This window comes from Hylobates moloch, unplaced genomic scaffold (genome assembly GCF_009828535.3).
Source record: "Hylobates moloch isolate HMO894 unplaced genomic scaffold, HMol_V3 SCAFFOLD_5, whole genome shotgun sequence".
NCBI lineage: Eukaryota > Metazoa > Chordata > Mammalia > Primates > Hylobatidae > Hylobates > Hylobates moloch.
Window position 1 is genome coordinate 21,889,394 of NW_026652280.1, and position 17,371 is coordinate 21,906,764.

General features: G+C 44.5%; 1 protein-coding gene and 1 long non-coding RNA gene across 5 annotated transcripts in view; one reads left to right on the forward strand and one right to left on the reverse strand.

Moving 5' to 3' along the window:
• Window positions 1–17,371, forward strand: part of ATP8B1 (ATPase phospholipid transporting 8B1) — a 138,293-nt gene that overhangs the window by 91,644 nt on the left and 29,278 nt on the right. For all 4 annotated transcript variants that reach the window (XM_032152195.2, XM_058438300.1, XM_032152196.2 and 1 more), the window contains 4 exons: window positions 2,485–2,693; window positions 4,626–4,669; window positions 5,549–5,705; window positions 15,703–15,891. In XM_032152195.2, the coding sequence (XP_032008086.1) occupies window positions 2,485–2,693; window positions 4,626–4,669; window positions 5,549–5,705; window positions 15,703–15,891 (599 nt within the window). The remainder of the gene's footprint in view (window positions 1–2,484; window positions 2,694–4,625; window positions 4,670–5,548; window positions 5,706–15,702; window positions 15,892–17,371) is intronic.
• The window catches only part of LOC131383435 (uncharacterized), a 35,920-nt gene continuing 34,424 nt past the window's right edge, over window positions 15,876–17,371 (reverse strand). The window contains exon 3 of the long non-coding RNA XR_009213448.1: window positions 15,876–16,478. This is a non-coding gene — a long non-coding RNA (uncharacterized LOC131383435). The remainder of the gene's footprint in view (window positions 16,479–17,371) is intronic.

Consider the following 17,371-nt stretch of genomic DNA (forward strand, 5'->3'; position numbering starts at 1 on the left):
CAGGTTTCACCAAGTTGGCCAGGCTGGTCTTCACCTCCTGACCTCAGGTGATCTGCCCACCTCACCTCCCAAAGTGCTGGGATTACAGGCGTAAGCCACCATGCCCAGCCTTTTTCTCTTTTTAATATGAAAGTTCACTGCCCTTGGCCAAACTGACTTTGAGACCTTTCTGGGAGGGATAGTGCTTTGGAATAAACCCAGCAGCCAGAGTTCATTCTTAGTTCTGATAAAGAATAGCCCAGAGACATAGGAATCACACACACACCTATAATTAGAGGCATTTATTTTATTTTAGTGTCATTATATGTGCATTTGCTTTATTTTTAATTTGATTACATGTAGTTACTGTTGTTCTTTTAACATGAAGGAAAGCCCTGGGGCAGCCATCTGTTCCACAGCTACTTTGAGAAAAACTGAGATGAGTGTTACCTTTGTCAAGGGAACTATTACACAGATAATTTTGCCTAAAACTATCAGTGTGTATTATAAAAGAAACTGTATACATAATTTTATATAAAGGTATGTCAAGTGACAAATATGATTTATTTTTCTTGGAGATAAAGGTCCTTTGAAAACATGCTGGAGCAAGTTCTTCCAGATAGTATCTCTGCTTTGCCTTCAACCCTCATTCAGAATAAACCCAACCCCAAGGCCCCAAGTGTGATCTGGTGCTCAGCCTTCCACTCCGCCCATACCTTCTGCATCTCAGCCCACCTCCCTGGGCTTCTACCACTCTGGCCCCTTGATATTCTTCCTGCCACGGGGCCTTTGCCCCTGCTCTTTTCTCTGCCAGGGACATCCTTACGTAGGTATCTATCTGCTCCCCTTTCACTACAAAGGCCTCTACTCAAATAACACCTTATTACTGTGGCCTTTCCCGACTCATTCTGTTTCTGACCACTTCTCATTCCTGGAGATCTTCATATCTGTTTACCTTGCTTTTCTTTGATTTTTGTTTGTTTGTTTTGTTTTGAGACAGAGTCTTGCTCTGTTTCCCAGGCTGGAGTGCAGTAGCGCGATCTCAGCTCACTGCAACCTCAGCCTGCTGGGTTCAAGTGAGTCCCCTGCCTCAGCCTCCTTAGTAGCTGGGATTACAAGCACATGCCACCATGCCTGGCTAATTTTTGTATTTTTAGTAGAGACGGGGGGTTCCACCATGTTGGTCAGGCTGGTCTCGAACTCCTGACCTCATGATCCGCCCACCTCGGCCTCCCAAAGTGTTGGGATTACAGGTGTGAGCCACCACACCTGGCCCCCTGCTTTGATTTTCTGCAGAGAACTTTCGCCTCTGATACAGCCTCTCTTTATTAGTTTATTTATTTGTCTGTCTCTACTAGAAAGTAACCTCCTTAAGAGAACGGACTTTGTTTTGTTTACAGACATGTCCCCTGCACCTAGCATGGTGTCTGGTACATAGTAGGCACTAGGAAATATTTATGGAAGGGAGAGAAGTGGGGAGAGCATTATTTTTCCATCTGTTTAACTTGTTGTGGACTTCCTTGGCTCACCTAACAATTGCTGGCTATGTAAACAGCTTCCTTATAACTGAGATAGATCATGTCCCTTATAGTTTTAAAATTCAGATGATCCTTTTATAATATCTTATTTTGGATATTCTATAACCTTATCATAATTTAGGGATCATGATTTAGCGTATTTGCCAAAAGCCTTTTGCCCTATTTGAGAGCACAGTGGAGTCTGTACCCTAGAGTACTCTCACTCCCTCTGCCCTACCACTGAGGGCAAAGATGAACATGGCCATTCCAGTGCCCCTGGGTGCTATGGGGAATGGGGGAAAAGAGTCAGGCTTGCTGTGTCCACTGCTCTGTCTGCAGTGTTGCTGTGTCATCCATTCTGCTGGGCTGTGTATTCTGAACATGGGTGTCTTGGCTAAATGCCCAGGAGCAAGTGGGAAATCTCACTGAGCAATTTTGAGTGGAAATTACTTGTCTAAAATCAGCTTGACCCTGAAGCCTGAGAATGATGCATGTGGTTAGGAGAAACCAGAGGCTGAGTGCATGGGTTTGTCTCCTTGTAGAGGGCTTAGTTTGGGCTGATGTAACAGAAGACCTTTGAAATTTATTGCTCACAGTTCTGGAGGCTGGGAAGTCTCAAATCAAAGCATCAGCAGATTCAGGTCTGGCAAAGGCTCACTTTCTGCTTTATAGGCACAGTCGGTGCCTTCTAGCTACGTCCTCACATGGCAGAAGGGGCAAACAAGCTCCTTTGAGCCACTTTAATAAGGGCACTAATCCCATTCATAAGGGTGGAGCCCTCATGACCTAATGACCTTCTAAAGGCCCCACCTCAATACTGTTGAATTGGGGATTGGGTTTCAACATATGAATTTGAAGGGGGATTCTAACATTCAGACCACAGCAGTAAATAAGCAGCTTGCTCTTGTCTGTACAATGAGAATAAAATCTCTACTACTTGCCACTCATATCTGAGCTCTCTACGGAAAATAATCTTCTGTCTTCCTAGCGTGGAAGTGATTCGTCTTGGACAGAGTCACTTCATCAACTGGGACCTGCAAATGTACTATGCTGAGAAGGACACACCTGCAAAAGCTAGAACCACCACACTCAATGAACAGCTTGGGCAGATCCATTACATCTTCTCTGATAAGACGGGGACACTCACACAAAATATCATGACCTTTAAAAAGTGCTGTATCAACGGGCAGATATATGGTAAGTGGAAGCTGTCACTCATTTTCTGGGTGAGTGGGGCTGCCTGCTGTGTACAGGTCACTACCTGGACTATAGCCTGTCTCCTGGCATTGCTGGTGCCCTCTCGATGCAGAGTCCTGCTGCTGGGGCCATTCTCCAGCTGAGCACCAGGGGAGCACCATGACAGCACTGGGGACACATGCATGGGAGAGGACAGCGGCCAGAAGTGGGCTCACAGCCGGGTGCAGTGGCCATGCCTGTAATCCCAGTACTTTGGGAGGGTGAAGCGGGAAGATCCCATGAGGTCAGGGATTTGAGACCAGCCTTGCCAACATGGCAAAACCCCGTCTCTACTAATGATATAAAAATTAACCAGGTGTGGTGATGGCGCACGCCTATAATCCCAGCTACTCAGGGGGCTGAGGCAGGAGAATCGCTTGAACCTGGGAGGTGGAGGTTGCAGTGAGCAAGATTGCGTCATTGCACTCCAGCCTGGGCAACAGAGCGAGACTCCGTCTCAAAAAAAAAAAAAAATGCCCCTACAAAAAACAATAATAATAATACAAAAATTAGCCAGGCGTGGTGGTATGTGCCTGTAGTTCCAGGTACTTGAGAGGCTGAGATAGGATCACCTGAGCCAGGGGACATCGAGGCTGTTGTGAGCTGGGTTTGCACCACTGCACTCCAGCCTGGGTGACAGAGTGAAACCCTGACTCAAAAAAATCAAACAAAAAATTGGTTAATATGATAAATTTTATTATGTGTATTTCACTACAATTGTTTGTTTTCTTTGTTGTTTTTGTTTTTGAGACTGTGTCTCACTCTGTCAGCCAGGCTGGAGTGCAGTGGTGCGATCTCAGCTCACTGCAACCCCTCCGCCTCCCAGGTTCACATGATTCTCCTCTCTCAGCTTCCTGGGTAGCTGGGATTACAGGCACACACCACCATGCCTGGCTGATTTGTTGTTGTTGTTGTTGTTGTTGTTGTTGCTTTTTTGTAGAGATGGGGTTTCACCATGTTGACCAGACTGGTATCGAACCCCTGACCTCAAGTGATCCATCTGCCTCATTCTCCCAAAGTGCTGGGGTTACAGGCGTGAGCCACCACAGCCGGCCTACAATTTTTTTTTGTTTTTGTTTTTGTTTTTTATAGACAGAGTCTCTCTCTGTCACCCAGGCTGGAGTGCAGTGGCACAATATTGGCTCACTGAAACCTCCACCTTCCGGGTTCAAGTGATTCTCCTGCCTCAGCCTCCCGAGTAGCTGGGACTACAGGTATGCGCCACCATTCCCAGCTAATTTTGTATTTTTAATAGAGATGGAGTTTCACCATGCTAGCCAAGCTGGTCTTGAATTCCTGACCTCAGGTGATCAGCCCATCTCAGCCTCCCAAAGTGCTGGGATTACAGGCGTGAGCCACCACACCCAGCCAATTGTTTTAAAAGTTGATTTCAGTTCTAATTTTCTGAAACATTTAGAAATTTAATTTTCTGTAAATTTACAAATAATATTAAGGCTAATACTAGGTGCTATTTTAAATATACTTAATAGCACAATTGTTTAAAATGATATAGGGACATGCATATATACCTCCTACTTGTAGGCACCGTGAGTGCCTTTTCTCATAAGAAGTATCAGTGAAGATGGTGGGGCACTGAGGGGCTGAGAATGTGGCTTACATATGTGAGTCCTTCTGACTTGGGGGAGGTAAAGCATTTCAAAGGATATGATTGAGGCCCCTAGGAGAAGGTAGTGGAGAGGGACAGCCACTGGTATTTGAATATCTAGACCAGGGGTCATCTAACGTTTTCTGTAAAGTGCCAGATAATAAATATTTTAGCCTGTCCAGGCCATATATGGTGTTATCACCATCACTATATAAGCAAAGCCAGGTAAGGAGGGGCCTCTGGACATAGGTGGAGAATCAATTTGTTTTGTCCTGTTCGTTTCTCAGGGGACCGTCGGGATGCCTCTCAACATAACCATAACAAAATAGAGGTAAGACCTTTAAGCTGAAGAATTGTTTGGGATGCTGGGGATGTCAGGGTCCCAGCAGGGCCATGCTTCTTTTGAAGGTCTAGGGAAGACTTTCGTTGCCTCTTCCCTGCTCCTGGTGGTTGCCCACAGTCCTTGGTGTTCCTTGGCTTGGAGACTTGGAAACACAACTCTGTGTCTCTGCCTTTGTTGTCACATGGTATCCCCCGTGTGTCTGTGTGTCTCTGTCCACATTTCCCCTTCTAATAAGATACCAATCATTGGATTAGGACCTACCCTAATTGAGTATGACCTCATTTTATCTTGATTACATCTGTAAAGACCCTGTTTCTAAATAAGGTCACATTCATAGGTACCAGAGGTTAGAATTTCAACATATCTTTTGGGGAAACACAGTTTAGTCCACCACAAAGTACCTTTTGACTAGGCATGGTGGCTCATGCCTGTAATCCCAGCACGTTGGGAGGCTAAGGTTGGCAGATCAGTTGGGTCAAGGAGTTTGAGACCAGAGAAACCCCATCTCTACAAAAAAATACAAAAATTAGCCAGGTATGGTGGTGCATGCCTGTAGGCCCATCTACTCAGAAGGATTGCTTCAGCCCAGGAGGCGGAGGTTGCGGAGAACTGAGATCAAGCCACTGCACTCCAGCCTGGGTGACAGAGTGAGACCCATATATGGTCATATATGTTTCCAAAAAAAAGAAAAAAAAGGGGGCTTTTTATTTAAGACAGTTGTGAGCCTCTTGACATTTAAGAATGTGCTAAAATCTTAAGGTGGTTTTTGCATAATTGAAACCTTGGCTTTGAAGAAAAGTTCATGTCATTTGTTAAGTCAAAAATATTTTATAAAATTCATATTTTGTTTTTCTCCATTTCTTTCAGCAAGTTGATTTTAGCTGGAATACATATGCTGATGGGAAGGTTGCATTTTATGACCACTATCTTATTGAGCAAATCCAATCAGGGAAAGAGCCAGAAGTACGACAGTTCTTCTTCTTGCTCGCCGTTTGCCACACGGTCATGGTGGATAGGACTGATGGTGAGTGTTTCTCTGGCATCTCAGGCATTAGAGACCAGGAGTTTTGTTTCCAGGTAACTCCTGCTTATGGCTCAAATGCATGTCAAGTAGTACACAAATCTGTCTCATATTTGAATGCAGTGAATATTTTTCAGCACTTACCACTAGATGGTTTATGGAAGAGCAAAGCAGGAAACAAGCTTCTTGTCCCTGAAAATCTACATCTTATTCATAGTTATAGCTCCAGATGTATTTTTTCACTTTGCAAATGAAATCTTATTGAAAGAAATGATTGGTACTTGAATTATGATAGAAGAATCTAACTTTTCTTAGCACATTTATTACTGAGCATTTACTGAGAGTGAAAAGTCAAACCTTATCTATATCAGAAATGGACTTTGAACTTGACTAATCTTTTCTACCAAATAATTTCAGATATATGCTCTTATTTACTAGATTCTGTTATAGTTTGGGTTTGAAATAATATCAGCCTCAGCCTGGATCTCTTTAAGGTGCCTTTTCCATTTAAAGGAGCATAATTAATGTGAATTTCATGGGAACAAGCCAGAATGGCTTATAGGTTCCTTTGCAGAATCCTTCAATGCAGTTTGTGCCAGCTTTGTCACATAAGTTTGTCCTGTATCAAGGAAAGCTAGTCATTTTATCACAGATGGACACGATAAATTATATAGACACACGTGCACTTTATAGAAAGAGCAAAGGGAGTTCTTTTGGTGTTTCTGTAATGAAGCGTAGTCTGCCTTCACTTCATTCCCTCACTTCATTCATTCATTTCATCCACTTCACTACATCTTCCACTTTTTACTTCAGTCAGTGCAGCATACATAAGTCCCTCTCTGTTCTCAACCTTGATGTTTCATATGTAGCAGGTATGAAATTTCCAGAGAAGGAATATGCATAAAAACTAAATGTGTAGGCCAACACATGGTGGCTCACACCTGTAATCTCAGCATTTGGAAGGTCGAGGTGAGTGCATTGCTTGAGCTCAGGAATTCAAGACCAGCCTGAGCAACATGGCAAAGCCCCATCTCACCAAAAAATACAAAAAATTAGCCAGGCGTGATGGCACATGCCTGTAGTCCCGGCTACTCAGGTGGGGATCGCTTGAGCCCAGGAAGTCAAGGCTGCAGTGAGCCATGGTCTCACCATTACACTCCAGCCTGGGTGATGGAGTGAGACCCTATCTCAAAAAAATAAAAAGCAAAACAAAAAACACCTAAATGTATAGAAGCTGTATGTGATACCTTTCAGCAAGTTTCAAAGAAACCCATTTTCCAAGAATGAATCTAATATTGCAATGAAGCAAGGTAACAGAGTTCAGATTAGGGTGGATACATGGAAGGGTTTATCAGCAGACAATGTGGGGAAGGAAAGAAAGGGGTGATACCGGCCGGGCGCGGTGGCTCACACTTGTAATCCCAGCACTTTGGGTGGCCGAGGCGGGCGGATCACGAGGTCAGGAGATCGAGACCATGGTGAAACCCCGTCTCTACTAAAAATACAAAAAATTAGCTGGGCGTGGTGGCAGGCGCCTGTAGTCCCAGCTACTCGGAGAGGCTGAGGCAGGAGAATGGCGTGAACCCGGGAGGCGGAGCTTGCAGTGAGCCGAGATTGCGCCACTGCACTCCAGCCTGGGCGACAGAGCGAGACTCCGTCTCAAGAAAAAAAAAAAAAAAAAGAAAGGGGTGATACCAGGTCATGAATCATGGAAGCAGAGGTCAAAGTCTATTTGACTCGCCAAGCCAATTTTACTCAGGCAATAAGCATAAAGTATGATATTACAAAGTCACCTGGTTCTCTTTGGTTTTGACTCATTACCGCAATTATTGTACTCTTCTCTGAGTATGTGATAGTATTTTAAGGGTTAACTGGCCAACTTAGGCAAATGTCAATTCATCCTGTGGTCCCTATTCTATTTTTCCCCAGCGGGATATTACGGGAAGAGCCCTGGACTACGTACTAGAGATGAGTCAGCCCAGTTTGGGCCCTGTCTGAGAACCACGTTCCTCAGTGTTGTAGTAAGAAGCTTGGATGTACAAAGTTCCTTCCAGCAGGGCTGGGCGTGGTGGCTCACACCTGTAATCCCAGCACTTTGGGAGGCCAAGGCGGGCAGATCACGAGGTCAGGGGTTTGAAACCAGCCTGGCCAACATGGTGAAACCCCATCTCTACTAAAAATACAAAACATTAGCCAAGCATGGTAGCGTGTGCCTGTAATCCCAGGTACTTGGGAGGCTGAGGCAGGAGAATCGCTTGAACCTGGCAGGCGGAGGTTACAGTGAGCCAGGATCACACCACTGCACTATAGCCTGGGCAACAGTGTGAGACTCCGTCTCAAAAAAAAAAAAAAAAAAGAACACAAAGTCCCTCCAGCCTAACATACTGCAGCTCTTTGTCCACTGTCAGCTGAGGTCAAGGGTTGCGCAAATAGAGACATGTTAGGTTTCTAGTGCAGGAGCTTAGAGAAGAAATTGATTTTGGCTTTTAACCATAAAGTACCAGGAAAGGATCCCTTGAAAGGGCACTACACCTCCAAGTTTTGTTTTGTTTTGTTTTGTTTTGTTTTGTTTTGTTTTGTTTTGTTTTGTTTTGAGGACTACACCTCCTTGGGGTCTACACCTCCAAGTTTTGTTTTGTTTTGTTTTGTTTTTTTTGAGACAGTCTTGCTCTTGTCACCCAGGCTGGAGTACAACAGCACAATCTCGGCTCACTGCAACCTCCACCTCCCAGGTTCAAGCAATTCTCGTGCCTTAGACTCCTGAGTAGCTGGGACTACAGGTGCCCACCACCACGCCCAGCTCATTTTTGTATTTTTAGTAGAGATAGGGCTTCACCATGTTGGCCAGGCTGGTCTCCAACTCCTGACTTCAGGTGATCTGCCCACCTCGACCTTCCAAAGTGCTGGGATTACAGGCGTGAGCCACCACACCCTGCCACATGTGTTAGTTTTCTGCTACTCTGTAGAGAATTAGCTTAACTCAGCTACTGAAAACACCTGTTCATTAGCTTACGGTTCTGTAGGGCAGAATTCTGAGCATGGCACGACTGGGTTCCCCGCTCAGCATCTGACTAAAATCAAGTTTGGGCCATGTTCTCACCTGGAGCTCAGTGTCTTCTTCCACGTTCAAGTGTGGTTGCGGCAGGATTCAGTTCTCTGTGGTTGTAGAACTGAAGTCCCCATTTCTTTATTGGCTGTCAGCTGGGTTGCACTCCACTCCTAGAGACTCTCCTCATTCCCTGCCACCTGGTCCACTCCATCTTCAAAGCCAGCAGTGGAGAATCTCCCTTAAATTGAACGTTTTTCATGCTGCTCCAAGTCTCTCCCCAGGAAGAGTTCTGTCCTCTCTAAGCTCATCTAATTAAGTCAGGAACACCTGGATAATCTATTTTAAGGTCAGCCGATTAGGATCACACATCTGCAAATTCCCTTCACAGCAGTACCTAGATTAGTGCTTGATTGAGTAACTGGGAGAAAGTGAACGTACAGCACTGGGATGAGAACCTTGAGGCCATTGCAGACTCCCGCCTGCACAGAGGTCATGTGAGAGCAGAGTGTGGAAGGCTTGGAAGCCATCACTTCACCTGGAGGTTCTGAATTAATGATCAGAGAGCTTGTTTCAGGAGTTTTGCGCATCACATTGGGTGCAAGAGTCTGGAGCAGGCAGGTACTGGAGACTGGCACAGAGGCTGAAGGTTTGCATTAGCATGGGGTCTTTGGGAAGGATGACAAAGCTATGGATGTGGGAGACACTTGGCAACTCATTTAAAGGGGGTGAGAGGATTGAGGAGAAAAAGACATCTGAGAGGTAGGGGTTGTTGTGTGTGTGTGTGTGTGTGTGTGTGTGTGTGTGTGTGTGTGTTTGAGACCAAGTTTCACTCTTATTGCCCAGGCTGGAGTGCAATGGCCTTATCTCGGCTCCCTGCAACCTCTACCTCCCGGGTTCAATCAATTCTCCTGCCTCAGCCTCCGAGTAGCTGGGATTACAGGCACGCCCCACCACACTCAGCTAATTTTGCATTTTTAATAGAGATGGGGTTTCTCCATGTTGGTCAGGCTGGTCTTGAACTCCCGACCTCAAGTAATCCTCCAGCCTTGGCCTCCCAAAAGTGCTGGGATTACAGGTGTGAGCCACCACACCCAGCCTTTTTTTTTTTTTTTTTTTTTTTTTGATACTGAGTCTCACTCTTGTTGTCCAGGCTGGATTGGAGTGCAGTGCCGCAATCTCAGCTCACTGCAACCTCCGCCTCCCAGGTTCAAGTGATTCTCCTGCCTCAGCCTCCCGAGTAGCTGGGATTACAGGCGCCCACCACTAAACCCCAGCTAACTTTTTGTATTTTTAGTAGAGACGGAGTTTTGCCATGTTGGCCAGGCTGGTCTTGAACTCCTAACCTCAGGTGATCCACCCGCCTTGGCCTCCCAAAGCACTGGGATTACAGGTGTGAGCCACCATGCCCGGCCAGGTAGTTTGTTGTCACTTAATTAGAGTGAGCCGGGTGCGGTGGCTCACGCCTGTAATCCCAGAACTTTGGAAGTCTGAGGCAGGCAGATCACCTGAGGTCAGGAGTTCAAGACCAGCCTGACCAATATGGTGAAACATCATCTCTACTAAACATACAAAAATTAGCGAGGCGTGGTGGCAGGCACCTGTAGTTCCAGCTACTCGGGAGGCTGAGACAGGAGTATTGCTTGAACCTGGGAGGCAGAGGTTGCAGTGAGTGGAGATCGTGCCACTGCACTCCAGCCTGGGCGACAAAGCAAGACTCCATCTCAAAAAAACATTAGAGTGAATCAGCTGAGTCAGTTGTGAAGGAGGGAAGAAAGGTGCATTTAGCTTTCTCTGCCACCATTACCCTGAAGCTAGGGAATCAGGTTAATGAGAACTGAGAGGTGGGATTTGTGGTTTGAACATCTTTCTTTGATTACATCAATTTCATGAGCCACAAATTAGCGTGTGAAAGAAAAAGAAGGTCTTTCTGGTTGCCTCTAAATGTGCCATAAATAAAGAGTTTTCTTAGGAAGGTTGCTTTGGTTTTTTTTTTTTTTTTAGTTTGTTTTTACACCTTCAACTTTTATTTTAGGTTCAGGGGATACGTGTGCATGTTTGTTACATGGGTATGTTGCATGATCCTGAAGTCTGGGGTACAATTGATCCCATTGCCCAGGTAGTGAACACAGAACTTAATAGTTAGTTTTTCTTTTCTTTTCTCTTCTTTTTTTTTTTTGAGATGGAATCTTGAACTGTCGCCCGAGCTGGAGTGCAATGGTGTGATCTCGGTTCACTGCAACCTCCGCCTCCCGGGTTCACACAATTCTCCTGCCTCAGCCTCCCGAGTAGCTGGGATTGCAGGTGCATACCACCACACCTGGCTAATTTTTTATATTTTTAGTAGAGACAGGGTTTCACTATGTTGGCCAGGCCGGTCTCAAACTCCTGACCTCATGATCTGCCCACCTCGGCCTCCCAAAGCGCTGGGATTACAGGCGTGAGCCACCGCGCTCAGCCCTAATAGTTTTTCAACCCTTGTTGCCCTCCCTCCCTCCTCTCTCTTGAAGTCCCCACTATCTATTTTTGCAATCTTTGTGTCCATGAGTACCCGATGTTAAGTGAGAACATGTGGTAGGTATGTGGTCTTCTGTTCCTGAGTTAATTTGCTTAGGATAATAGCCTAATCTCTATTGTGACAAAGGACATGATTTTGTTCCTTTTTATGGCTGCATAGTTTTTTAGTCCAGGTGTCTTCCAGCAGTCATAAGGGTGGAATTTGGACCAAGTCTCTGATGTTCTTCCCATCTCTGTTAGTCTGCAAATTCTGTGATTCCATTATCACAAGGTAATGGAAAACATTTTTTTCTTTAATGATAAAAATATCAAGGTGTTTGCTCTAGATATGAGTGTCTTACTTGTGGGAACTTTACCACCTTTTATTATTTTGTTTCTTTTCTCTGCTGGAAATGCATTTGCTGTCAATATTATGCCATATATCGCTGTGCCAACTTAAATTGCTGAAGGGAAAGGCTTTGTTCTCAACGCTGCTGATTTGTCTCTGGTTAAATAGTTTGCCCTCTGGCATTTGTATATGTTTGCTAGATGGCCGGATTTAGGAAGTGCATTTATAGCTTCTAGTGAATGACTTTCTGGGTGAACAAATACAGAGAGAACCTAAGTGTCATCTTTAATTATTAATTAGGAAGTGATTAATATTGACTTTAAAAGTGAATCTTCTGAGCCAATTGTGAAGGAAGGAAGGAAGGTGTGTTTAGCTCTCTCTGCCACTATTACCCCAGAGCACCAATCATTCCAAGTGAGACTGGGGGATAAACAGCTGCTCATGCATCTGTGGCCTTCATCCTGGTCAAAGTATTTTGGAAAACTAAATGCTCTTTCTGTCCAAAGTCATCTGGCCATGGAAATGCTTTTCCTTCTATTTTGAGACAAAATAACTAGAGTAGAAAAATAGATCTTGGGTAGGCAGAGTATTTTTTAAACTTTTTATTGAAGTACAACATGTGTATACAGAGATATGTACGTATCATAAATATATAACTCAATGAATTTTCACAAACTAATACTCTTGTAATGAGCACCCAGATTTTTTAAGAAGAACATTATCAATCCCCCTAGAATTTCCTTTACATTCCTTTCCAGTGATTAACCCTCCAAGAAAAGTACTTTCCTGACTACAAATAACACAGGTTAGCTCTGTCAGTTTTTTGGCTTATATAAGTGGAATCATGTAGCATATGTACTCTTTCGTGTATCTGGCTGTGAGATTTATTCCTATTCTTATTGGTTTTTTCTTTTTTCCTAAAAGAGACTGCATCTTGCTCTGTCAGCCAGGCAGTGGAATGATCAAAGCTCACTGTAACCTCGCACTCCTGGGCTCAAGTGATCCTCCTGCCTCAGCCTCCTGAATAGTTGGGATTATAGGCACATGCCACTGAACCTAGCTTATTCTTATTGTTGAAATGTAGTTGTGAATAGAAGACAATTTTCCATTATTTAACTTTTTTTTTTTTTTTTTTTTGAGACAGAGTCTTGCTCTGTGTCCCAGCTGGAGTGCAGTGGCATGATCTCAGCTCACTGCAACATCCGCCTCCTGGGTTCAAGCAATTCTCTGCCTCAGCCTCCGAGTAGCTGGGATTACAGGCGCCCGCCACCACGCCCAGCTAATTTTTTTGTATTTTTTAGTAGAGACAGGGTTTCACCATCTTGGCCAGGCTGGTCTTGAACTCCTGACCTTGTGATCCACCCGCCTCGGCCTCCCAAAGTGCTGGGATTACAGGCGTGAGCCACCGTGCCCGGCCCCATTATTTAACTTTTAAACATTAAGATATCAGATAGTGATCAAACTAAGGTTGGTTGGTTTGTTTCAACTTTTCTTTCTTTTTTTTTTTTTGAGATGGAGTCTCGGTCTGTCACCAGGGTGGAGTGCAGTGGCAAGATCTCGGCTCACTGCAACCTCCACCTTCTGGGTTCAAGTGATTCTCCTGCCTCAGCCTCCTGAGTAGCTGGGACTATAGGCACGTGCCACCACGCCTGGCTAATTTTCTGTGTTTTTAGTAGAGACAGAGTTTCACTGTGTTAGCCAGGATGGTCTCCATCTCCTGACCTCACGATCTACCTGCTTCAGCCTCCCAAATTGCTGGGATTACAGGCGTGAGCCACCGCGCCCAGCCTATGTTTTTTTGTTTTTTTTTTTTTAAATAAGGAGAATATAGCTATGATAAAGAAAAAATAGCCTGGGCAACGTGGTGAGATCCTGTCTTTACAAAAAATACAAACATTGGCCGGGCGCGGTGGCTCACGCTTGTAATCCCAGCACTTTGGGAGGCAGAGGCGGGCGGATCACGAGGTCAGGAGATCGAGACCACGGTGAAACCCCGTCTCTACTAAAAAATACAAAAAATTAGCTGGGCGTGGTGGCGGGCACCTGTAGTCCCAGCTACTCGGAGAGGCTGAGGCAGGAGAATGGCATGAACCCGGGAGGTGGAGCTTGCAGTGAGCTGAGATTGCGCCACTGCACTCCAGCCTGGGCGACAAAGCAAGACTCCGTCTCAAAAAAAAAAAAAAAAAAACACAAAAAATACAAACATTAGCTGGGCGTGGTGATGTGCGCCTACAGTCCCAGCTACTCGGGAAGCTGAGGTGGGAGGATCACTTGCGCCTGAGGTGATCAAGTCTGCAGTGAGCTGAGATGGTGCCACTGCACTCCAGCCTTGGTGCCAGAGTAAGACTGTCTCAAAAAAAACAAAAAAAAAGAAAGAAAGAAAACATACTTTTTTAGAGGGAAGATAAACTGGTACAACCTTCCTAGAAAACAAATTAGTAATGTATAGCAATGAGTTTTAAAATTATCAGTGTTCTCTGGCTCAGTATTTTCCTAATAGGAATCTGCTCTTAGAAAATAAGCCAGGGGCCCAGGGGCAGTGGCTCATGCCTGTAATCCGAACACTTTAGGGACTAAGGCAGGTGAATCACTTGAGTCCAGGAGTTTGAGACCAGCCTGAGCAACATGGTGAAACCCTGTCTCTACAAAAAAATTAGCCAGGTGTGGTGGCATGTACCTGTAATCCCAGCTACTTGGGAGGATGAGGTAGGAGGATCACTGAGCCTGGGGAGATTGAGGCTGCAGTGAGCCATGATCATGCCACTGCACTGAAGCCTGGGCAACAGGGTGAGACCCTGTTTCAGAAAAACAAGAAAGAAAGAGAATAAGCCAGGTGTGGTGACATGCGCTTGTAGTCCTAGCTACTCATTAGGCTTAGGCAGAAGGATCACTTGGGCCCCGGAGATCAGGACCAGCCTGGACAACATAGGGAGACCTCTGTCTCTAAAAAGAAAAAAGAAACAGAAAAATCTTTACACACATACAAAAGGGTTATTAAAATGTTATTTTTTGAGAGTAAAAAAATTTGGAGCCGGGCGCGGTGGCTCACGCTTGTAATCCCAGCACTTTGGGAGGCCGAGGTGGGCGGATCACGAGGTCAGGAGCTCGAGACCACGGTGAAACCCCGTCTCTACTAAAAATACAAAAAATTAGCCGGGCGTGGTGGCAGGCACCTGTAGTCCCAGCTACTCGGAGAGGCTGAGGCAGGAGAATGGCGTGAACTCGGGAGGCGGAGCTTGCAGTGAGCCGAGATTGCGCCACTGCACTCCAGCCTGGGTGACAGAGCCAGACTCCGTCTCAAAAAAAAAAAAAAAAAAAAAATTGGAAATAAACTAAGTGTCTGTAATAGGAAAATGATAACATGTTTACATTTGTTCAAACGTTTATAAAGAATTTAAAAAGGGATGGCAATATGCTCAGATACAGCATTAAAATAATCAGGATGTAAATGTATATTTAGCTTGATAGAAACAATTTCAGATACAGACATTTTATTTATTTATTTATTTTTTTTTTTTTTGAGACAGAGTCTCGCTCTCTCACCCAGGCTGGAGTGCAGTGGCGCGATCTCGGCTCGCTGCAAGCTCCGCCTCCCGGGTTCACGCCATTCTCCTGCCTCAGCCTCTCCGAGTACCTGGGACTACAGGTGCCTGCCACCACGCCCGGCTAATTTTTTGTATTTTTAGTAGAGACGGGGTTTCACCGTGGTCTCGAGCTCCTGACCTCGTGATCCGCCCACCTCGGCCTCCCAAAGTGCTGGGATTACAAGCGTGAGCCACTGCGCCTGGCTGATACAGACATTTTAAAAGGCCCTGGAAGGAATGATAAAATGTCAACACCTGTTGTTTTTCCTGTGGATGGTGGGGGGAATTTTCCCTCATTCTCCACCAATGTTTCACTTTTAGTTTATATTACTGTTTATAAGTCAAGATAAAACAAAGAAGTTTTAATCTTGGCATAACCCTTCCAAGTCAATGACTCGTTTTCCTGGGCATGTTTTGGGCTTTGCAGCCCAGCTGACCCCCACAGGAGCCTCAGCAGAGGCCTCATCAATGAGCTCTGCATTTGTTTTTACAGCTTTTCTGGGATTTCTCTCACTTCCTTGTTAGGTCAGCTCAACTACCAGGCAGCCTCTCCCGATGAAGGTGCCCTGGTAAACGCTGCCAGGAACTTTGGCTTCGCCTTCCTCGCCAGGACCCAGAACACCATCACCATCAGTGAGCTGGGTACTGAAAGGACTTACAATGTTCTTGCCATTTTGGACTTCAACAGTGACCGGAAGCGAATGTCTATCATTGGTAAGTCCCCCTCAGAGTCTGTCTATGAATCGCTCATTTAGATGTCGCTTGTGCCCATTGTATTGAGTGGCACCAGGATAAAGCAGCCAGTGAATGAGCTACTTGGCTCCTGGGAGATTTCTGCAGCTTTATTGAAACTGGTATTGTTTTCTTCATTCTTCACTGTGTTCCCTACTCAAAGGGACAGCCGCAGTATCTCTGAATCTTGCAAATGCTGCTGATGTTCTTTTTTAATCCTTTTTTCGTTTTTGTTTTTTTTTTTTTTTTTAAGATGGAGTCTTGCTCTGTCACCCAGGAGTGCAGTGGCGCGATCTCAGGTCACTGCAACCTCCGCCTCCCAGGTTCAAGCGATTCTCCTACCTCAGCCTCTTGAGTAGCTGGGATCACAGCTGCTGACATTCTTTAACCACGTGGGCTGCCAGATGCTGAATCTGGGGCAGCAGGTGGAACACTTCTGAAGCAGCAGGTAGACATTTGTAGCAGTCTTTTATTTTAAACAATACATGCTCTTTTATTTTTTGAGCACCTCTGAGCGCTCTCTTCTGTACTTGATGGTAGGGAAGGGAGGACTCAGCAGGAGAAGATTTCTGAGAAAAGCAAAGCTATGCTTATGAATCAAAATCATACCTGCAATGCAGGCACGTAACAGACCACCAAGTGAAGATGAAAATCACTTCTTACCACTGAACTGCTTTAAATTCGTAATTTGAAATAATCTCAAACTTATAGAAAAGTTACAAGAATGGTTTAAAGAACTCTCATACTCTTCCATATCCACCAATTGTTAACATAATGAAATTTCATTATATATATATCTCTATATATAGATCTAATATATATCTCATTATATATATGTAATTTCATTATATATACCTATATATATACACACATATATGTACACACACATACATACAGGTTATTGGTTTCTGAACCATTTGAGAGTAAATTGCATTAGAAGGAGCAAGATTACATGATAAAAAAAGAAAATAAAAATACAAAAAAGAGAATAAATTGCAGGCCTAATGTCCCTTTCCCCTAAATACTATACTATATACCATAGTAGGTATTTCCTAAGAACAGGAACACTCACTTATATATACAGTACAATGTTCAGAACCAGAAAATTTAACACAGTACAATATTATCTAATCAATAGACTTTTTCAGATTTTACCAGGGAAGCTCATTCTTTGTTTTTCTGGTCCAGGATCCAATCCAAGATCATAGGTTATATTAGGTGATCATGAAAGGATGGTTCAGTCTCTTTTTGATCTTTCATCCACTGACATTTTTAAAAAGCACAGGCTGGTTATTTTATAGGCTATCCCTCCATTTGGGTTTGTCTGATGTTCTCTCATGATTAGAGCTAGGTTACACATTGTTGGCAGGAAGAGCCCATAAGTGATGCTGTGCTCTTCTCTAAGTATCACATCAGAAGGTATGTGTGTGTGTGTATATGTGTGTATATATATATATATATA